At 44.9% G+C, this 24,083-nt stretch overlaps 1 protein-coding gene across 9 annotated transcripts in view; it reads left to right on the forward strand.

Moving 5' to 3' along the window:
- The window catches only part of SEMA4C (semaphorin 4C), a 465,016-nt gene that overhangs the window by 249,782 nt on the left and 191,151 nt on the right, over positions 1 to 24,083 (forward strand). For all 9 annotated transcript variants that reach the window (XM_075207325.1, XM_075207330.1, XM_075207327.1 and 6 more), the window contains one exon: positions 23,546 to 23,643. In XM_075207325.1, coding sequence (XP_075063426.1) covers positions 23,546 to 23,643 — 98 coding nt within the window. The remainder of the gene's footprint in view (positions 1 to 23,545; positions 23,644 to 24,083) is intronic.

Consider the following 24,083-nt stretch of genomic DNA (forward strand, 5'->3'; position numbering starts at 1 on the left):
CGGATAGTAATCAGCTGGCAGTCACGATGTTGAACACAGGCGAGTTGCAAGCAGGAGACTGTAGTGCACAGAGGCAGCGGATAGTAGTCAGCTGGCAGTCACGATGTTGAACACAGGCGAGTTGCAAGCAGGAGACTGTAGTGCACAGAGGCAGCGGATAGTAGTCAGCTGGCAGTCACGATGTTGAACACAGGCGAGTTGCAAGCAGGAGACTGTAGTGCACAGAGGCAGCGGATAGTAGTCAGCTGGCAGTCACGATGTTGAACACAGGCGAGTTGCAAGCAGGAGACTGTAGTGCACGGAGGCAGCGGATAGAAATCAGCAAACAGACTTGATGAGAAGCAGGTGAGTGAGGTAAAAGCTGGAGTGCACGGAGGCAGCGGATAGCAATGAGCAAACAGTCACATTGATATAAAATAACGTTGAAGTGGTGTAGAAGACTGTAGTGCACGGAGGCAGCGGATAGGAATCAGCAAACAGTCATGATGATACAGTTGATGGTAGAAGTGGTATGGAACCACAGTAGTAGAAGTGGTTTGGAAACCACAGGAATCAGCAGCGCTGAATACACGAGTAATACAGGAACACCTTCAGAGACTCATGAGGAATGAGACTCCAAGATCAGGCCACGTGGTGGTGACCACAGGTGCTTAATATAGGGAGGATGCCTGATCTGCCAATTAAGTTAAAGGAGTATACACTGAAGTATAGAAAAGGGCTGCGCATGCGCAGACCCTCAGGATGGTGGACGGCCACGGTTCCTAAATGTCCGGGAAGAGGCACTCACGGTCCGGTGAGTGACAGTACCCCCCCTTTTAAAGGTGGGCACAGAACGCCTGGAACCGGGCTTGTCCGGATTTTTGGAGTAAAACTTCTTCAAAAGGGCAGGAGCATTAAGATCTTCAGCTTTGATCCAAGAGCGCTCCTCAGGACCAAAGCCCTTCCAATGAACGAGGAAGTGGAGGACTCCTCGCGAAATTTTTGCATCTAGTACCTCGGTAATCTCAAAATCCTCCTCCTGATGAACTTGAACTGGCTGCGGAGCTGAGGGAGGAGTTGAAAAACGGTTGATAATAAGAGGTTTGAGCAAAGATACATGGAAGGCATTAGAAATCCGAAGACTCTTAGGAAGAAGGAGTTTCACACATACTGGATTGATAACTTGAATGATCCTATATGGACCAATAAAACGAGGGGCGAATTTCATGGATGGAACCTTCAAACGAATATTTTTTGTGGATAACCAGACACGATCTCCAATTTTTAGTGGTGGAATAGCCCGCCTCTTCTTATCAGCGAAAGATTTATATTTGACAGATGTCTTCTTTAAACAGGTTCTGACCTGAGACCAGATATTTTTAAAGGTCTGACAAACCGTTTCCACCGCAGGAACTTGGGTGGGCGGGAGGGCAGGAAATTCCGGAAAAGACGGATGGTGACCGTAGACCACAAAGAATGGAGTTTTGGATGATGACTCATGGTACATGTTGTTATGGGCGAACTCAGCCCAAGGGAGTAACTCTACCCAGTTGTCTTGATTGGCTGATGAAAATATCCTTATAAAAGTCTCAAGATCTTGATTGACACGTTCGGTTTGTCCATTGGATTGTGGATGGTAAGAAGATGAGAGTGCTAATCGTATGCCCAAGGTTTTACAAAGGGCTCGCCAGAATCTGGACACGAATTGTACTCCTCTATCAGACACAATCTCAGATGGACATCCATGGATACGGAAGATCTCTTTAATGAAATGTTCAGCCAGGATAGACGAGGAGGGCAAACCAGACAGAGGGATGAAATGAGCCATCTTCGAAAATCTGTCCACTACCACCCAAATAGTGTTATGGTTCTTACTAGGTGGTAAGTCAGTAACGAAATCCATACTAATATGGGTCCATGGTTTGGACGGAATGGGTAGTGGTCGCAGCAACCCTGCTGGGGTTCTGCGGGAGGATTTGAATTGCGAACATAATTCACAGGAAGCAATGAACTCTTTGACGTCTCTCCTCATTGAAGGCCACCAGTAACTTCGAGAGAGGATCTCAAAAGTCTTGTGTTCACCGGCGTGTCCAGAAAAACGAGAGGCATGGAACCACGAAAGGATTTTCCTCCTTAGAGTAGGAGGCACGAGGGTCTTCCCAAATGGTAGCGTTTTGGTGGATGAAGCAGCCAGTGAGATACATTTGGGGTCTAGAATGGTATGGTTGGAAACCTCTTCTATATCAGAAGACGTAACAAAGGCTCTAGATAAGGCATCAGCTTTTTTGTTCTTGGCAGCTGGTTTGAAGGTAATTATTAATTCAAAACGGGAAAAGAAAAGAGACCATCTTGCTTGACGAGGGTTCAAGCATTGGGCAGACTGGAGATATGACAAGTTCTTATGATCCGTGAAGATCGTCACCGGATGGCGAGCTCCCTCCAACAAGTATCTCCATTCCTCTAATGCGGCTTTGATAGCCAGTAATTCCTTGTCTCCGATGGTATAATTCTTCTCTGCGGGTAGGAGACCCCGAGAATAGAAGGCACAAGGGTGGAATTTTTGCTGTTCCGAGCGTTGGGAGAGAATAGCTCCTAAGCCCACATTAGAGGCATCTACTTCTAGAAAAAAGGGGAGTGTCACATCAGGCTGACGAAGGATTGGAGCCGAAGAGAAGGACTCTTTTAATGTTTGAAAGGCTTGAATAGCCTCAGTAGACCATTGCTTAGGATTAGCCGCTTTTCGAGTCAGGGCCACAATAGGGGATGCAATGGAAGAAAAGTCTTGAATGAAGCGTCTATAGTAATTGGCAAAACCTAAAAAACGCTGGATGGCACGAAGAGTAGTTGGCTGGGGCCAATGTAGTACAGCATTTACTTTGTCAGGATCCATCTTCAGACCAACTCCGGAAACAATATACCCCAAGAATGGAATCTGGGGTAATTCGAATGAACATTTTTCTAATTTACAGAACAATGAATTTTTCCGTAGCCTGGAGAGGACTTCTGCCACATGTTGGTGGTGAGAAGGCAGGTCCTGTGAAAAAATCAATATGTCGTCCAGGTAGACGACGACACATACATATAATAAGTCCCGAAAAATCTCATTGATGAAGCCCTGAAAAACAGCGGGGGCATTACATAGCCCGAAAGGCATTACCAGATATTCGTAATGCCCGTCTCTGGTGTTAAACGCCGTCTTCCATTCGTCACCGGAACGGATTCTGATTAAATTGTAGGCACCACGAAGATCCAACTTAGTAAAAATACGGGCTCCCTTGATGCGGTCAAATAGCTCAGTGATCAACGGAATGGGATACCGATTCTTGATAGTAATGGCATTGAGTCCACGAAAATCTATACAAGGGCGTAATGATCCATCCTTCTTTTTGACAAAGAAGAACCCAGCTCCAGCGGGCGAGGTGGAAGGTCGAATGAACCCACGCTGGAGGTTCTCCCGTATATATTCAGATGTAGCTTGAGTTTCAGGTAACGAGAGTGGATAGACCCGGCCCCTGGGAGGAGTCTTGCCAGGAAGAAGATCAATCGGACAATCCCAAGAACGATGAGGAGGAAGACGTTCAGACTGAGCTTTATCAAAAACATCGGTAAATGAAGCATATTGAGGAGGGAGTCCCGGTGAAATAGCTGAGATGGAAGCTTGCTGTACCTTGAGAGGGATGACTTGGGAAAGGCAATGATGGTGACATTCAGGCCCCCAAGACGTGACTTGAGGGGTGCGCCAGTCAATCTGGGGAGAGTGACACTGAAGCCATGGAAGGCCTAGGACAATCGGACTTGTCGTAACAGGAAGAATTAAAAATGATATCTCTTCATGATGCAGAGCACCAATCTGAAGGGTTACTGGAGACGTACTCTGGGTGATGAGACCGTTGATGAGACGTGATCCATCGATAGCCGTCACAGTAATGGGAGTTTTTAAGGTAATCATTGGTAGAGACCATTGATTAACTAACGATTTGGAAATAAAATTTCCTGCTGCTCCGGAATCAATCAATGCCTGTGACTCAAAGGTCTTGGTAGCAACGGAAATAGTCACATCAAAAGCGCAGACTTTAGATTTCATAGACGATGGAGAGGACTCCAGGGACCCTAACTTCACCTCTCCAGAACTAGTTAGGGCCTGGCATTTCCCGATCTCTTAGGGCAGGAGCTGAGGACATGAGTGGAATCAGCACAATAGATACAGAGTCTATTCTTGACTCTTCGTTTCCTCTCCTCAGAAGATAACTTGGAACGTCCTATCTCCATGGGAATCACAGCGGGTGACACTGGACGAAATTGAGGGTTAGAGCGAAAAGGTGCTTTAGCAGAAGTCGTTTTCTCAGCCTCTCTTTCACGAAATCTCATATCAACACGATGGCATAGAGAGATCAAATCTTCAAGTGACGAAGGAAGCTCTTGGGTAGTCAGTGCATCTTTAATTTTATCGGAAAGCCCCTGCCAGAAGGCGGCAACTAGGGCTTCAGTGTTCCACTGAAGTTCAGAGGCTAAGATCCTAAATTGAATGACGTACTGGCCTACAGTATGAGATCCTTGTCGCAGACGGAGGATGCTGGAAGCAGCGGAGGTCACACGACCTGGTTCATCGAACACACTTCGGAATGTAGAAATGAATTTGGCACTATCTTGTAATATTGGATCGTTCCTCTCCCACAGAGGGGAGGCCCAAGCCAGGGCTTGTCCTGAAAACAAAGAGATAAGATAGGCCACTCTGGAACGATGGGTAGAAAAATTTTGAGGTTGGAGCTCAAAATGGACTGAACATTGGTTAAGGAAACCCCTACAAGTTTTGGGGTCTCCATCGTACTTTGACGGAGTAGGCAGGTGAAGCGTGGAAGCTATAGACACCTGGGATGGCAATGGGGAAACGGAGGAAAGCACAGGAGCTTCAGTAGTAGCTGTCACAGTCTGTCCAGATGTTCCTTGGGAGGTTAATGACTGATAACACTGAAGTAACAGCTGTTGGCGGGCATCCTGTTGCTCCACACGGCTAACCAGATGTTGCAGCATCTCTTTGGCGGTAGGTTCCACATCTGGGTCTGTCATGGCCTGATCTTACTGTCACGGGCACTAGGAGTCTTTACCCAGGGATCACCAGATGGTAGGCTTACCAGAGCAATGTAGATGGTAATAGGGTACTCTGGTAGCTGGGTGATCACGGAACATGAAATGATGGCCGATGAGATGCTCAGGAAAGTCTATGACTAGCAACACTGGTAATAATGAGGTAATGATACACAAGGAACTGTATGGACAAGGACACGTGAAGGTGGTCAGTGGTCTGCGATAGCAAGTTGTACCACTGCTATAGTGAGGAGGAATGTCCAACAGAAACAAGGAGGTGATGAGAGTCAGCGGTCTGCGGGTAGCAAGTTGTACCGCTGTCTGAGTGAAGGAATGGAATCCAAGTGGAGGTATCCAGGTAGTCAGTGGTCTGCGGTAGCAAGTTGTACCACTGCTATGTGAGAGGATAATGGAACAGGTGATACCGGAAACAGGGATCAGTGGTCTGACATCAGCAAGTTGTACCACTGAATATATATGTGAGGAGGTGCACGGGGGAAGACTGCAACACAGGATATACACAGGCACGTTATACACGATCCACAGTAATATGCACAATATAGATATATATATATATGTAAATGACTGATCAGGTCTGCAATCTAGAAAGTCTCTTGAAGTAGTCCAGCACAATGATAACACAGTCAATGATGGCAATAGACTCAGCGGATAGCAGACTCCAGAGAGAACCAAACACAGTCCAGCAAGATATGCAATACACAGCACAGTCAATGAGAAGTATGCATACCGTGGTTCAGCAGTAGCAGTCAGATGGGATTGCAGCGGTACCTGAGCGGCTGGAGGCCGACTGGATAGGAAGTCCCTGGATAGGTGAAGCAGCGGTCTAGCAGGTGCAGCGCACAGGTGAGTAGACCGACAGGGACACGAACCCACAGGAGTCAGCAACACGTGGAACTGGACTCATAGGAAACCCAGGAGAATGGAGATGATCCAGCAGAGGGTAGTAGAAGAGATACAAATCCAATGCTGACAGGAGGGTAGAGACCAGTGGAACACGTGAAGGCGTGGAGAGTGGATCAGCAGGAGATGGACAATAGCGCTGACCACAGCGGCAGGACTCAGCGGCACACGGAGGTAACCAGTAGCAACCACAGGAACCAACAGCGATGGGAAACAGGAGTGCAGCGCAGGGCAGGAGCTGTAGATCACGAAGTGCAGCAGATGGTAATGAAAAGCGGCAGTCTCGAGGAAGTCACAGCAAAGATGAGATGAGAGTGTAGTGCACGGAGGCAGCGGATAGTAATCAGCTGGCAGTCACGATGTTGAACACAGGCGAGTTGCAAGCAGGAGACTGTAGTGCACAGAGGCAGCGGATAGTAGTCAGCTGGCAGTCACGATGTTGAACACAGGCGAGTTGCAAGCAGGAGACTGTAGTGCACAGAGGCAGCGGATAGTAGTCAGCTGGCAGTCACGATGTTGAACACAGGCGAGTTGCAAGCAGGAGACTGTAGTGCACAGAGGCAGCGGATAGTAGTCAGCTGGCAGTCACGATGTTGAACACAGGCGAGTTGCAAGCAGGAGACTGTAGTGCACGGAGGCAGCGGATAGAAATCAGCAAACAGACTTGATGAGAAGCAGGTGAGTGAGGTAAAAGCTGGAGTGCACGGAGGCAGCGGATAGCAATGAGCAAACAGTCACATTGATATAAAATAACGTTGAAGTGGTGTAGAAGACTGTAGTGCACGGAGGCAGCGGATAGGAATCAGCAAACAGTCATGATGATACAGTTGATGGTAGAAGTGGTATGGAACCACAGTAGTAGAAGTGGTTTGGAAACCACAGGAATCAGCAGCGCTGAATACACGAGTAATACAGGAACACCTTCAGAGACTCATGAGGAATGAGACTCCAAGATCAGGCCACGTGGTGGTGACCACAGGTGCTTAATATAGGGAGGATGCCTGATCTGCCAATTAAGTTAAAGGAGTATACACTGAAGTATAGAAAAGGGCTGCGCATGCGCAGACCCTCAGGATGGTGGACGGCCACGGTTCCTAAATGTCCGGGAAGAGGCACTCACGGTCCGGTGAGTGACACCCCCGCTGTCTTCCAGGGCTTCATTAATGAGATCTTTCGGGACTTGTTATATGTATGTGTTGTTGTCTACCTGGACGACATATTGATCTTTTCACAGGACCTGCCTTCTCATCACCAACATCTGGCAGAGGTCCTTTCCAGACTCCGGGAAAATTCATTATTCTGTAAACTGGAAAAATTTTCATTCGAGTTGCCCCAGATTCCATTTTTGGGTTATATTGTCTCCGGAGTTGGTCTAGAAATGGATCCAGAAAAGGTGAATGCTGTGTTACATTGGCCTCAGCCAACTACTCTTCGTGCCATTCAGCGTTTTTTAGGTTTTGCCAATTACTATAGACGCTTCATTCAAGACTTCTCGTCCATTGCATCTCCTATTGTGGCCCTGACTCGTAAAGGGGCCAATACTAAGCAATGGTCATCTGAGGCTCTCCAAGCCTTTCAATTTCTTAAAGAGTCCTTCTCCTCTGCTCCCATTCTTCGACAGCCTGATGTGACACTTCCCTTCTTCCTAGAAGTAGATGCCTCTAATGTTGGCTTAGGAGCCATTCTCTCCCAACGATCGGCGCAACAAAAATTCCATCCTTGTGCCTTTTACTCTCGGGGTCTCCTGCCTGCGGAGAGGAATTACACTATCGGGGACAAGGAGTTGCTGGCTATCAAAGTAGCATTAGAGGAGTGGAGATACTTGTTGGAGGGAGCTCGTCACCCTGTGACGATTTTCACGGATCATAAGAACTTGTCATATCTACAGTCTGCTCAATGCTTGAATCCTCGTCAAGCAAGATGGTCTCTTTTCTTTTCTCGTTTCGAATTAATCATAACCTTCAAACCGGCTGTCAAGAACAAAAAAGCTGACGCTCTATCCCGAGCTTTTGTGACGTCCTCTGACGTTGAAGAGGTTTCCAACCACTCTATACTAGACCCCAAATGTATTTCGCTGGCTGCTTCTTCCACTAAAGTGCTACCATTTGGGAAGACCCTCGTGCCTCCTACTCTTAGGAGGAAAATTCTTTCGTGGTTCCACTCTTCTCTTTTTTCTGGACATGCTGGTGAACGCAAGACCTTTGAGATTCTCTCTCGAAGGTACTGGTGGCCCTCGATGAGGAGAGAAGTCAAAGAGCTGCTTGTGAATTGTGTTCTCAGTTTAAGACCTCCCGCAGAATCCCAGCGGGTTTTCTTCAACCACTACCCATTCCATCCAAGCCTTGGACCCATATTAGTATGGACTTTGTTACTGATCTTCCGCCTAGTAAAAATTGTAATACTATTTGGGTAGTGGTAGACAGATTTTCGAAGATGGCTCATTTTGTCCCTTTGTCTGGTTTGCCTTCCTCTTCTACTCTGGCTGAGCATTTCGTCAAGGAAATCTTTCGTATTCATGGATGTCCGTCTGAGATTGTGTCAGATAGAGGAGTACAATTCGTTTCCAGATTCTGGCGGGCCCTTTGTAAGACCTTGGGCATACGATTAGCACTCTCATCTTCCTACCATCCTCAATCAAACGGACAAACTGAAAGGTTCAATCAAGATCTCGAGACCTTTATAAGGATGTTCTCATCAGCCAATCAAGACAACTGGGTAGAATTGCTTCCTTGGGCTGAATTCGCTCATAACAACATGTACCATGAGTCATCTTCCAAAACTCCATTCTTTGTGGTTTACGGTCACCATCCGTCTTTTCCGGAATTTCCTGCCCTCCCTCCCACCCAAGTTCCTGCTGTAGAGACTGTTTGTCAAACTTTCAAAAATATTTGGTCTCAGGTCAAAACCTGTTTAAAGAAGACATCTGCCAAATATAAGTCTTTTGCAGATAAGAAGAGGCTATTCCACCACTGAAAATTGGAGACCGTGTCTGGTTATCTACCAAAAATATCCGTTGGAAGGTCCCATCTATGAAATTCGCTCCCCGTTTTATTGGTCCATATAGGATCATTCAAGTGATAAATCCAGTTTGTTTCAAACTTCTACTTCCTAAGAATCTTCGCATTTCCAACGCCTTCCATGTGTCCTTGCTCAAACCTCTCATCATCAACCGTTTCTCGGTCCCTCCTTCAGCACCTCAGCCAGTTCAAGTTCATCAGGAGGAAGATTTCGAGATTACTCATATATTGGACGCAAAAATTTCGCGAGGAGTTCTTCGTTTCCTCGTTCATTGGAAGGGCTTTGGTCCTGCGCTCATGGATCAAAGCTGAAGATCTCAATGCTCCAGCTCTTCTTAAGAAGTTTTATTCCAAAAATCCGTACAAGCCCGGTTCCAGGTGTTTTGTGCCCACCTTTAAAAGGGGGGGTACTGTCACTCACCAGACTGTGAGTGCTTCTTCCCGTGTGTTTAGGAACCGTGGCCGTCCACCATCCTGAGGGTCTGTGCATGTGCAGCCCTTTCAAACCTTCTGTTCATGTTCCTTTTAGTTAATTGGCTGATCAGGCAACACTCCCTATTTAAAGCACCTGAGTTCCATACCTCGTTGCCTGATCTTGGAGTCTCATTCCCATGAGCCTCTGAAGGTGTTCCTGTGTTTCCTCGTGTATTCAGCTCTGCTGATTCCTGTGGTTTCCAGACCACTTCAACTCTCCTGTGGTTTCCAGACCACTTCAACTCTCCTGTGTTTCATTGTGACTGTATTAGCTGATTCCTATCCGCTGCCTCCGTGCACTACAGTTATCAACTCACTTCAACTCTCCTGTGTTTCATCGTGACTGTATTAGCTGATTCCTATCCGCTGCCTCCGTGCACTACAGTTATCAACTCACTTCAACTCTCCTGGGTTTCATCGTGACTGTATTAGCTGATTCCTATCCGCTGCCTCCGTGCACTACAGTTATCATCTCACTTCAACTCTCCTGTGTTTCATCGTGACTGTATTAGCTGATTCCTATCTGCTGCCTCCGTGCACTACAGTTATCAACTCACTTCAACTCTCCTGTGTTTCATCGAGACTGCACCAGCTGATTCCTATCCGCTGCCTCCGTGCTCAACAGTTCCAGCTCATCTCAACTCTCCCGTGTTTCATCGAGACTGCACCTGCTGATTCCTATCCGCTACCTCCGTGTACCTGCAGTGTCCTGCTTGCCGCTACCCTGCAGTTCTATTCGTGTCTGCAGCCAGCTGATCCGCTCTCCGTGCTTCTACAGTGTTCCTGCCTGTGTCAACTCGCCTGTCTGCATCGGATCAACGCCTCGCTGCTTTCATCTCGTCTAGACCATCTCTACACTTCAGTGTTCTCCAGGTGTCCAGTTCTATATACTACTGCTTCCTGAGTATTTGTTTCGATCCCTGCTGGGCTACCTACCTGTGCGCTGCACCTACTTGATTACCGCTTCTACCCTCCTGGGACTTCGCATCCTGCCGGCCTCCAGCCGTTCAGGTATCTCTGCACTCCTGTCTGACAGCCTGCTTCTGAACCACGGTATGCATACTTCTCATTGACTGTGCTGGTGTGGAGAGATTATTCGTTGTTCCGAATGTTCCACGTCTTGCTTGACCCTGCCGCTTAGAATCCTACAGCCTAGTCCAGACTTGTTGCCGGTACCTTACCAGGACTTCAGTGATGTGTTCTGCAAAAAGAAAGCTGATTCCCTTCCACCGCATCAAGAATATGACTGCGCAATTGATTTAGCCCCGGGTTCCAAGTTGCCCAAAGGGCGTTTATACTCTTTGTCCATTCCGTAGACTCAGGCCATGGAACTTTACGTAGACGAAAACCTGAAGAAGGGATTCATTCGTCCTTCTAAATCTCCCGTAGGTGCAGGTTGTTTCTTCGTGTCAAAAAAATATGGCAGTCTTAGATCTTGCATTGATTTCCGTGGACTGAATAACATCACAATCAAGAATATGTATCCGTTACCGCTGATTTCGGTTCTGTTTGATCAATTAAAATCAGCCACTATATTTTCAAAGATTGACCTCCGAGGGGCTTACAATCTTATTCGAATCAAGAAGGGGGATGAGTGGAAGACCGCTTTCAATACCCAGTCGGGACATTATGAATATCTCGTGATGCCATTCGGGTTATGCAACGCTCCGGCGGTCTTTCAGGACCTGATCAACGACGTTTTACGAGAATTCCTGGGTAAAACAGTAGTTGTGTATTTGGATGATATTTTAATCTACTCTGAGTCTTTACTTCAGCACCGTCAGCATGTTCGCCAAGTTCTATTGAAATTACGGGAACATCACCTATATGCAAAAAGGGAGAAATGCGAATTCGAGGTGGCCACAGTGTCGTTCCTGGGGTATATCATCTCCTCATCAGGATTCGCAATGGACCCTACCAAAGTTCGGGCAATCCAGGATTGGGTCCTCCCTACTAATCTGAAGGCGATCCAGAGATTCCTCAGATTCGCCAATTATTACCGTAGGTTTATTGATTCTTTTTCCTCGTTAGTGGCTCCTATCACTGCCCTCACTCGAAAAGGAGCTAACCCAGCAAAGTGGTCTTCGGAGGCATTGGCGAGTTTCTCGGCACTCAAAGCTGCTTTCATTTCTGCTCCAGTGCTGAGACATCCTGACCCGGAACTTCCGTTCATTGTGGAGGTGGACGCTTCAGATATCGGTGCTGGCGCCATCCTTTCACAAAAAGACCCAAGGAGCAAAAAGTTACATCCCTGTGCATTTTTCTCTAGAAAGTTTCTATCTGCCGAATGTAATTATGATGTCGGCAATCGTGAATTGTTGGCCATTAAGTTGGCACTGGAGGAATGGCAACATTGGTTAGAGGGAGCTACTCATACCATTACCATCTTCACGGACCATGAAAACCTCCAATACATTCAGACCGCTAAAACCCTGAATCCCAGGCAGGCCCGCTGGGTCTTATTCTTCACCAGATTCAAGTTCATTATTACATTCCGTCCAGGTTCTAAAAATACTAAGGCCGATTCCTTGTCCCAAAGTTTTTTGGCCCATCATCCTCAGTCTCCTGACCCGTTGCCTATTGTTCCTGCAACTGCTGTTCATCTTGGACTCACCCAAGATCTAGGAGCAACTATCCGGCACTTCCAGAGAATCGCTCCAGTTCAGACACCGGTCAACAAATTATTTGTCCCAGTACATTTAAGGAGATCTGTTTTCATTGAAGGCCACAACAACCGCTCTGCTGGCCATCCGGGAATTCGTAGGACTATCGAGGTTCTTTCTCGTTGGCTGTGGTGGCCCACCTTATCAGACGATGTGGAGAATTATGTTCGGGCTTGTTCTGAGTGTGCTAAAAACAAAACTGATAGGAACCGTCCTTCTGGGCTATTGTTACCCTTGCCGGCGCCGAGCAGGCCTTGGACCCATCTATCGATGGATTTCATTGTCGACCTACCAGTATCCGCAGGACATAACACCATCCTGGTAGTTGTGGATCGGTTCAGTAAGGTGGCACATTTTATATCATTGCCCAAGTTACCGGATGCCAGGACCTTGGCCACTTTGTTTTTGACGCATATTTTTCATCTCCATGGGACTCCTGAAGATATCGTATCAGATCGAGGATCCCAGTTTATTGCCCGGTTTTGGAAAGCCTTTTGTAACTCCATCAGGATCTCTATCAGTCTGTCCTCGGCGTATCACCCCCAGTCGAATGGACAGAGAGGATGAACCAGGCTCTGGAACAGTTTCTGCGCATCTATGTGTCTAAATTCCACGACAACTGGTCCTCTCTCTTGTCCTGGGCAGAATTCGCGTACAATAATTCTTGCCATTCCACTATTCATACATCCCCGTTTTTCTGCAACTTCGGGTTTCACCCAAAATCCAACTCGTTCTCTACTACTGTTCCCTGCGGGGATTCCGGAACACCTGCTTTTACGGCCAGGCTGAGGTCCGTCTGGAAAAAGGTACACGCTGCACTAGGTCAAGCTTCCCGAAAATCCAAGGTCTTCGCTGACCGTCACCGTAGACCATGTTCATTGAAAGTGGGGGATCGGGTTTGGTTATCCACACGGAACATCAGGTTGCGGCAACCTTGTAAGAAGCTGGGGCCCCGATACATTGGACCATTTCCAATTGAGAAGAAAATTAATCCAGTGGCATTTAGGTTAAAACTACCAACCTCCTTAAATATACCTGCGACCTTTCATTGTTCGCTTCTGAAGAAAGTCGCTGCTCCCAGCAAGTTCAATCAACCTTTCTCCAACAGGCCCCAGCCTCTGATGGTGAATGGAGACAATGAATATGTTGTCGAAAGAATCCTTGACTCAAGAAAGGTCCAAGGCCAACTTCAGTTCCTCGTACATTGGAAGGGTTATGGCCCTGAGGAACGATCTTGGATACCACAGAGGCATCTCCATGCTGAAAGGCTCATTAAAGAGTTTTTAAATAAGTTTCCCACGAAACCTGGATGTCAGGGTTCCTTGAGCCCTCCTCAAGGGGGGGGGTACTGTTAGCAGTCGCGGCGGCCGTGGGCACCGCTGCGACTCTCACCTGGTTCCTGTAGGCGCCCTGGTCGTCGCTATGGCGACCGGGACGTCACTTCCTGCCTTTACCTGCCAGGGCAATGGTCGGACACTAACTACAGGGGCGCTGCGTCCCGGCAGCTGGGGACAGCCGGGCACATGCGCAGAAGCGCCCACAAGCCTGTGGGCTGATTAATGTGGTAGGTTTGAGCCTGCCCATGTGATTTCAGAGCTAGGCTCTGATTGGCTGCTACTGGTATTTAAGGCAGTGAGGTCTGCAGCCTCACTGCCGGTTATAGCGTTCTGTCCTCAGTTCTGCTGCCTGCTTGTTCTATCTGTTGGTTATTTCTACCTTGGATTGACTACCCGTGTTTTGACCTTTGCTTGTTCCTGGACCTTTGAACCCTTGCTTCTGACCCTGACCTTTTTGCCTGGACTCCGGATTTTGCTTCTTTGCCTGTGTGTCTGACCCTTCGCTTGTCCCTGGATTTTGTACCTGTGCTAGTGACGTTTGACCTTGGATTCCTTCTTCACTACAGCCCGCCAATCTATTCCACTCCTAGGTGCTCCTTTAAGTCCGTGTACGTTACTTGACCCTCAGTTGGCCCGCAGCCAAGTCTGTCCCCACCACTAGGGGCTCCAGCGAACACCGGGCCTTCAGAGTAGTCCCGAGTTTCACTGTACTGGCTTGGGAGTTCCTAACAACAGCGCTGCGGAATTAGTGGCGCTATATAAATAAATGGTGATGATATGATATTGTTTGAGCCAGATCAGTTATTGATGCTGGGGAATAGCCCAATGCTCACATGTGATTGATATGGGCTTCATCCTGCATTTTATTTGTTTTCTAAAAATTTGCTTGATATGTTTTTAGCTTCCGTACATTTGTCTATCTCTCTCCTATGTTTATGATTTGTCTGAATTTGCTTGTGTGGCAGCAAGTGTGGAGGCTTTTGGGAGCTCGAATGGAAACGCAGCTAACACTACATTAAATAAGGAGCAGTGGACACAGCATAAAGTCCTGTTATAAATGAGATCATATTTTTCTATGACAAACACATCCACTGAAATGCAGCTTGTACTATATTTATATATACAGCTTGAGAACAGAAGTGTTTACTATAGAGATCAATGCTCTCTTGCTCTCCACAATTGCAGGTGTTCTAGATAGACAGGGGAAAATTTATCAAGCTGCTAGTTTGAAAAAGTGGAAGTGTTGCCTATAGCAACCAATTACATTCTAGCTGTCATTTAGTATTATGTACTAAATAAATGATAGCTAATATCTGATTGGTTGCTATAGTCAACATCTCCACTTTTTCAAACCCGCAGCTTGATAAATTTACCCCACAGTCTTTTTTACCTGATGCGTATGATCTGATAATGCCCTGACCCTGGCCCCGCCCCCTAGTTTTATTAGTCGAAAAGGGTGGTGACAGCTTTGGGGGGTGGGGCTAATGGCACAATTCTTCAAGCCCCGCCCCCACACACCCACCTGGCCCCCGGTCCTCCCAGGACACAAGCTGCCAATGTTGGCAACTATGGTTCAAGCCCATGGTGCAGATGCTGCTTTATGGTGTGATGTGCCTATTTTTGCATGAAGGCACCCATGTATTTAGTAAATATTCCATATCTGTCAGGGTATAATTTTTCTCCCCGTATGCAAGGACTGGATTTTTATACTTTCTCTGAGGTGGTGAAAACCAGAGTCTGCCTTTACTTTCAGTGGGATGCCTTTTTCTACTTTCTAGCGACACTTTTTGCATGAAAACTTACTTATAGCACATTTTGACCAATATAATAAAAAATATTCAACCCCACAAAAGTAATACCTATTATAATGAGAGTCCCACTCTCATAATTACTTTAAGACATAAATTGGACCAACACAAGTGGTATTGTGACAGTCAAACTTATGAACCTTTTTATTAAACACACAATGAATCCATGTTTGATTTCAGCCTCTTTTTTAAGCTGCAAAGGACTGGCATTCCTAGTTCACACAAGCAATGCATTTCAACACAAACAGCAAATACATTAACACATGCAGTGTTAAATGAGAGCTATTGACTCTCATGTAAATACATGAATACATCTAATTGGCTTAATTATCATTGCAGCATAGACAGATCCTTGGGTTATGACCACCTGGTATGCCCATTGTATTTCTGTTTGATCTTCTGAGTGGCAGGCATTGCGAACTCTGTACTTAAAATTGCACCACGCTTCCGGACCCTGTAACCAATTAGGTGCAGGCATTGGTACACCTGGTTACACCAACCAGAACCAGAATTTTAGTGACACTATTTAATATGGTGTCTATTACCAGATGGACTTACTCTGCCACTTGGTCAGAGGGGTCATTTTTCCAGTTTGAGACATCGCCGATGTAAGTAGATTTAAGCTAAAGTTTGTCATTGATAACTTCTATTGGCGCAGCTTGACCTAACCAGCCACTGCAAATGTCAACTGCACACTTGCTTGGTACATCCAGTTGTAGGAAGGTTGCACTGCCACAACTCCACAACTAGGCTCTGTCAATGGAGCCATTCACATTTTGTGGTGGCGCATGTATCTGCTGCTGCACCTTTTTGCTCATGACTGGCTAGGTCCTGCTGAGCACTTACTTTGGATCAGGACTGCTGGTTAGTTAGCAGAGCAGGGTGCTGTGGTCAACATAGGACAGCTGGGGGATGAATTAAAGTAGGGTCTCACAAATCTGTGAGATCTGAGAAACACTGAATTAGAGTATGAGAGTTCATCTATTGGTCATGACATGTATTGGTATCTCACAGGAACAGAGCAGGATCATAAGTTGTAGTGATGTTTGCTGCTCAGTAATAGCTCCTAAAAGATGCTTGAAGATAATGAAGAGGCTATTAAGTCAGCTTCACACAACTAGCGATCTGTCCTTTTAGCCAATCCAGGCTGATCCTTTTTGTATCACTAGGAATCGCCTGGAACATGATTTAACTTTTTCATTGTCTTCAGTGACAGGTAGTTGTTTTTGCTCCCTTGTCCACATACTGCCAGGGCTAGGGTACCCATTCTGACTTTCAGTATTGCTGCATCAGGGTCTGCTACCACCTTCATGCCGAAATCCTCCTGAGATAGCTGGTATCCACATCCTTGTGCTTCAATTATTCAGCTACCGTAGTCTGAGCTCCTTGCTGCTACCGGAAGGGGCTCTGGCACTATTGCCCTCCGATCCCCAAAATCGGAGTGCAGTAACACGTGAACACTGGCAGACCCTTCTTTATTTTACCTCCAGCAAGGGTCAGGTGAACTTTGTCTCATGCTACTGTGGAGGTCTTGGTCCTTCCTTCGCTTGTTCCACATATTTGTCAATTTTTAGACAAACATTGAACAGTAAATATTTTAAACATACTCTACACAGACGCTGATTTTACAAATTAAACATTTTCCACAGATGTACGAATAGGGAGTGCGCAAAATCTGCCCACTGTAACATATAAGACTGTTATTTCAGGTCTCCCTGCAGGGTGCTGCCCAGCCTGTATTCACTCCAGAGATCCATCCAAAACCAGTGCCTGGGTGCTGCCATCTTGGATTCTGTCACATGCTCATAGTAGGAGTAGGTGCTGTTTTATTCCTGCTTTTTAAAGATGTCATCCTTGTTGCTATTTTTCTCTCAGATTTCTGCCTGCAGAGAGAAACTACTCTATGGGAGATCTGGAATTATTAGCCATTAAGTTGGCTTTGGAGGAGTAGAGGCATATGTTGGAAGGTGCAAAATATCTTTTCTCTGTCATCACAGATCATAATATTCTTCTGTGTCTAAACCCAAGACAAGCAAGATGGGCTTTGTTCTTTTCCAGGTTTGACTTCAAGGTAACCTACCGGCCAGGATCCCAGAATTGTAAGGCCGATACACTCTCTCAATCTATAGTTCAAGATGAAGATCTTTGCATCACCAAAAAAGTACCATCATCGATCCTGTCTCCTTTTCTACCACCAATGTTGTTTCTACTCAGTCTCCTGGGAAATCTTTTGTATATCCAGCACTTCGCAAGATACTGCTTCAATGGGCTCACACTTCCTGATTCACCGGTCATTCTGGACTTCAAAAAACTATTACATTTGTTCAAAGAGCCTATTGGTGGCCTACTCTCAAGCAGGAATTCATAGCTTTCTGTTTCAAATGTGCGTAGCATAAAATATCTTGTTAGACATCTGCCGATCAACTTCAACCATTGTCTATTCCTCACCAATCCTGGGCTCAGCTGTCTATGGATTGCATTACAGATCTACCAGTTTCTAATGTTTTCAACACTATCTAAGCTGTAGTTGACAGATTTTCCAAGATGGCCCACTATATTCCGCTCACTGGACTACCCTCCATTTCCAAACTGGCTCAATTGTTTATTCAGGAGATTTTCAAACTCCATGGCTTGCCTTCAGAGATCATCTATGGTCATTGGGTCAAGTTCATGGTGCAGTTCTGGCATTCTTTGTGTTTAGCTCTCCAAGTGAAGCTTAAATTCTCATCTACCTACCACCCCCAAAACAAACGGTTAAACTGAAAGGGTGAATCAGGACTAAGAAACTTTTCTTCACTTGTTTGTCTCATCTTCACAAGATAACTGGATAGAACTTTTACTTTGGGCAGAACTCTCTCACAATAATCAGTACCACTCATCCTCTGGCTCTACACGCTTTTTCACGGTCTATGGACTTCATTCTAGAATACCCAAATTCCAGTGTCTTCCTTCTGCCATTGTACCTGCTGCTGGTAGTACTTTACATCAGTTCACTAAAATATGGAAGGAGGTTCGTCCTTCCCTGTTAAAGGCTTCCTCAAATTACAAAACATACGCCGATCGCAAACGTCGAGCAATATCCAGTCTCAAATAATTGGATCGAGTTTGGCTTTCCACTTGCAACCTGAGGCTTAAGATATCTTCCATGAAGTTTGCCCCTTGCTACATTAATCCATTTAATTAAATCCACCGATCTATATGCTCCACGTTTGGTCTTTATCCTCCATGCAAAATTCCCTTTGAAGCCCAAGATCCACCCACAAAAGGGGGGTGTCATGGCAATAGGGTTTCTGGGATACGTCTCAGGACCCTTGGGACTCGCTGTGGCAGGAATGAAGTGGAAACTAGCAGGCCAGATGAAGGTGTTGCTCCTGGAGGATGTGCTCTATTCCTGTATACCAGATGTTAGGAGGAGGAATGCTGGACTGGACGCTGTACTGAAATAAACGACCGCATCTGGACCTGGTGGACTTTAACCTGGATGTTGGAACAGAGGGACTGAACCCACGGCAAGAGACTCAGTACCTCTAAAGATCCAGAAACTCAATACGATTATAGTACCAAAACTGGGACTGGGAAGGCTCAGAGCTCAGGCAGCGGATTATCAGAGGTGACTACCTCCTGAGCTGTATAAGCCAGGAACTGGCCCTGAGCAACTCAGAACCTGAGACAAGCCTGGAACTGGAAGCCGTTACCCAGAGACACAGAGATGGCTCCAGAAGTTGGGAAAACTCAGAGCAGTAACCTACTACCCCAAATAGCCAGTAGGTGAGTCAGAGGAATAGATTGAAGAGAGCTAGATCCACCCGAGGGGTGAAAGCTGGAATCTGTACAGCAACAGATAGAATGAATCTAAATCCACACCAAGGGTTAATGGCGGATGTCTGTATAGCAGCATGCAGAATGAGCAGGAAACAAACAGCAATAGTGGTAATCTGGAATTATGAAAGTGTTGTACTGGCAATTATCTGAGTGTAGGAGGTGACTTTTATAGTCTGTAGAGGAGCTAATTGGTGAATGAAGTCAAGTGCTCAGAATAAGCAGGATGTAGCAGGATGTAGCAGGATGTAGCAAAATGTCTCACCCAAGATGGCAGCCTCCAGTACAGCAGGCAGAAGTCGTGCTTTGTCCCAGGATTTAGAATGCTGCATTCTGACAGTCCGCTAAGGGAGATGCACGTGATATGATAGATACTGCTGAGTGGCGTAAACAGGTCAAAGACACCGATTCATGACAGGGGGAATACTGTCACTCACTGGACTTTCAGGTCCTGTTACTTAACCCTCCTATATCTTTCTCAGTTGTTCCTGCAGTCCACAGTCTCTGCTGCCTCATATCTCTCTGCAGGATGTTGCCGAGTCTGTCTCCACTCCAGAGATCCCTCAAAAACCAATGCATGGGTGCTGCCATCTTGGATTCAGTCACATGCTCCCCCTCAGCCAGTCTGGTCCAGCAATCTGATTCAAGTACGGTCCAGCAAACTGATTCCAGCCTAGGGGTAAATGTATTAAGTAGCGGATTCTTTAAAGGCAAAACTTGTCTTGAAAGCAATTGCCACTTTAAATTTTCTCTGCAAAGTCGCCAAATATAGGCGACTTGCAGAATCCGCTACTTAATACATTTACCACCTCTTTTGCTAAATCTGATTACTGTCTTGCTGACCTTGACTACTTACCAGTCTCCAGTGTCATTCATATTTTCTAGTCTCCTGAACTCACAGCAACCACCATCTGTACCAGTCCTTTCTCTTCTATGCAAGGTGTGACTTTTGGATTTGGAATGCAAGTGAAGCAGCTGAGAGCAAGTTTAGTTCACCTAGGTATCCTACTTTTTTAAATAGGAATTGTGACAGGGCACTTCCCTAGTTTCTGGAAGCTTATAAAAGATCCCATACATTTCCAGCATAGGCTTCTGGATGGAAGAGATAGTTGTTGCTATTAAAATTGCACCATCCATTCTCCCCCACACTTACCTTACTGGTTAAAATGTATATCTTCTGTAGGCCACCTAACTTCTAGTGAATGAATTGCTAGATGACGCTTTAAGCACATGTAAAGAGATCTAGACGCATTAACTTATGAACATAGAGTGCAGCTATATATCCCCTATGTCTAGAGCGATGCAAGTGCTGACTGCACTCTGGGTTTTGTGATTTCATTCACTTCTCTGTTGTTTATTTGATGTTTTTCTGGTGCTTTACTGTGATTGGACTAACCCTCCACGTAGGGATGTAAATAGTGATCTGCATAATAACTTGTGCCTTGAGAGCACAAAAAATTATCCATCCGAGACCAGCATCAGAAAATTTTGTTAGGTTGAAGTCTTATTTGGGATTCATACTTGCCTCTGGTAAGGAGAGATACAATGGAGTGATCTTGTAATTTGGCCATCCATGGTGACACGTTGAGCCTGATTCATTAAGGCAAGCAAAGCAAAAAATAAAGTAAATTTGCTCAGGGGACAAACCATGGTGCAAATTAGTTTATTATTTTGTATGTAAGGGAAACATTGTCTACTTTTTCATTTAGCACACAAATATTTGAAAGCATTATTTTTAAATTGAAATTTAAAGTTGATCTAGGACATGCCCTACCCCAAATATAAATCTGTCTCCACATTTTAAATTTACCTCCCACTCCAATGGAACTTGGTTTTGCCAAGGTGCAGATTTACTCCCTGTTTTGCTTTGCTTGTCTTAATGAATGAGGCCCCTTGACTGAATTTGCATGACAGCGAATCCTTTGTGCTTGTAGAAACAAATAAAAACAATAAAAAATGCACATAAATTTTCAAAAGCACAACTGCGTCCAAAAACCTTCCATGGAACATCCTATGATACAGCCTTTTAAACGTAAAAAAAATATATTTTGTTTCTTCTGTTTATATAAGTATCTGTGTTATTAACTCACCACTCCAATTCTGGGTTCAAGATTTATAACTAAAAATCATATTGCCCTTTTGAAGCTAACAATAGTTTTGCTCATTCACTTCTATTCTTTTAACAATGAACACTTGAAATTAACCCAAGCATGCTTATGAGAGAAGCAGAATTCATGTTAAATACATTAAGGTAAATGGTAAAAGTGTTTAGGTCATGATGTGAATGGTAACATATTCTCTGTACAGTGTTGTGTAATATGAATTGCACAACAGTAATAAATAAACAGTAATAATGTTTTTTCCAGTTGTAAAAATAAAAAGGTTCTAGTTCATCTGGATTGGATAGATATTGTTAGTAAGAGCGCAATTTAAAGTAGACCGCATTGTTGTTAAAATTGCACCCATACAAGTAAATGAAATATATGTGGAGCTGAAAATACAGCTCTAAATATAGCCGCATCTAGATACCCTCTAAGCATATTAGATTGAGCCGGAGTAGAAATATGATCATCAACTTACTGATGATTACTCCCATACATTGTGTTTTAATGTTTTCAAAAAAGTTAAATAAATAGTAAGAAAAAAAAAAAAAAACACGGTCCTCATCCCCTAAAATAAGTAGCCAGTGCTAAAGCATGGGATAATTACTGCTAAAGCAGGGGGATAAGCATATGGTCTCCCTGCAAAAAATGGTAACTGGCATTAGGCTTTGCCATGCTGGACTGGTCTGGACATCAGGCTTTGCCATGTTGGACTGGTCTGGACATCAGGCTTTGCCATGTTGGACTGGTCTGGACATCAGGCTTTTGAATGTTGGACTGGTCTGGACATCAGGCATTGCCATGTTGGACTGGTCTGGACATCAGGCTTTGCCATGTTGGACTGGTCTGGACATCAGGCTTTTGAATGTTGGACTGGTCTGGACATCAGGCTTTGGAATGTTGGACTGGTCTGGACATCAGGCTTTGGAATGTTGGACTGGTCTGGACATCAGGCTTTGCCATGTTGGACTGGTCTGGACATCAGTCTTTGCCATGTTGGACTGGTCTGGACATCAGGCTTTGCTATGCTGGACTAGGTCACATTATAACAGTGAGGACCAGACTATGGGATCCCCATGCCATAATGTGAAACCAGCATGGCACTGAATTACCAGGGGACAGGAAAAAATAAATGTTCAAACCCTTCAAATCAGCCCTATGCCGAATAACACTAGGGGGTAAATGTATTAATCTGGGAGTTCTGCAACTCGCTGATATTTGGCGAATTTGACAGCTAAATTTAAAATGGCTATGTCTTTAAGGGCAAGTTTTTCCCCTAAGGACATTGCTGTTTTAAATTTAGCTGTCAAAGTCGCTGAATATCGGCGAGTTACAGAACTCCCAGATTAATACATTTACCCCTAGGTCTTTTCTTTGCACCCTTTGGGCGGAGGGTGCCAGAGTAATATTTGTAAGTGAAAAATAGCAAAAGTACTATTGTGGAACTTTCTCAGCAGTCTCTGTTAGCCTGTGACTGCGTGGGCACGCTGGTGCTGGTAGAACTTTCTTATTTCCTGAAGTACTTCAAATGGAAAAAAATATAAACACATTGGAGAACAACGCAACTTGCTCTTTTCAAAGCTGAAATGGAAATTAATGAACTTAATTGACTTCATCCTTGAGCTGGTATTCAAAGTGGTTTTCAAACACTTCAGCAAATCAGTCAGGAGCATATTGACACCTTATTTCACTCTCACTGTGGCCTTCACTGTAGGCTTTTGAAATCCAGGCATGCCTACTAGCGGGCGTATGTGGAGCCAAACTAGGCAGTGTCCCCATGGGGTGTGCTACACTTATGTGTGCATGCCACTAAGGTACTTTACTTGCGTTAGCTAGCACTGATCCGCCTCTCCAGGCATTAGTAGAGAAAAGCAGATTTTTGTGGCGAGCAGCTGGACTTATATCCAGCTCTAAATTAGACTCTTGATGTCCAATTTACTTTCCTTCAACAATTTTAGTACATATTCCAATAGTTCCAACTGTCATAACTTAAACTTTGTAGTGACCTTTACCTGCACGTTTCATTTAATAACGCAAACTAATATTGTTTGCTATTGTATGTCTGGTAGAAAAGAGCCAACAAATTTTCAAAAATTGCATATAGCATCTGATTCATGACACATGGCTTAAAGACTGTTATCAAATAAAATTATTTTAAATTCAAACAAGATTTATTACATTCTTGTTACGCCATCAATGTAAACACAAATCTGTAACTGAGAAGAAAATAGGATAAAAATGGCAATAAGTCTAGTTATACATCCTCTTTGCCAATCTTACAATGACTGTTGAACTGACTGCAGATATAGGTTGAATTAATTTGTAATTGTTGTGTTCTAGCTTTCGAAGCTCTGCTCATCATTGAGCCAACTATCATCTCATCACCACAATCTGTTAAGCATTGTCCAACTTCTTCCATACAATAGTGGTAGAGCCAGGTGAGTGCTGCTGATTCCTTTATTGGTGTGTAGCTAAGAATTCTACTTCTAATAGATGCTCAACTTTAGTTGTTGTTTGTTTTGTTTGTTTTTTTAATGGTGCAAAATTGTCTATTTTGTATTAAAGTGTACTTTTGTTTTATTGTGTTGTTTTCTTATGTTTTTTCCATGTCTTTTACTTCCTGGGCACAGTAGTATATTGAACAGTCCCCCACACTGTTCTGCACAGCAATTAATATTGTTGTGAAGACTTTGCTCATTATAGAACACATTGAGTTGGAAGTTGCCACTGCATATGCAGCGTTGTTCCACTTTCAACATATCTTTTAAAAACAAACACATTGCCTTCAGGATGTTTGGGTGGACTAGTTACGTAATAGTATGTATGGCATTTATCATTGCTTGGTGTCTCTGCAAGAGGTCAGTCATCACGTCTGTCC

Source organism: Mixophyes fleayi, chromosome 4 (assembly GCF_038048845.1).
Source record: "Mixophyes fleayi isolate aMixFle1 chromosome 4, aMixFle1.hap1, whole genome shotgun sequence".
NCBI classification, from domain to species: domain Eukaryota; kingdom Metazoa; phylum Chordata; class Amphibia; order Anura; family Limnodynastidae; genus Mixophyes; species Mixophyes fleayi.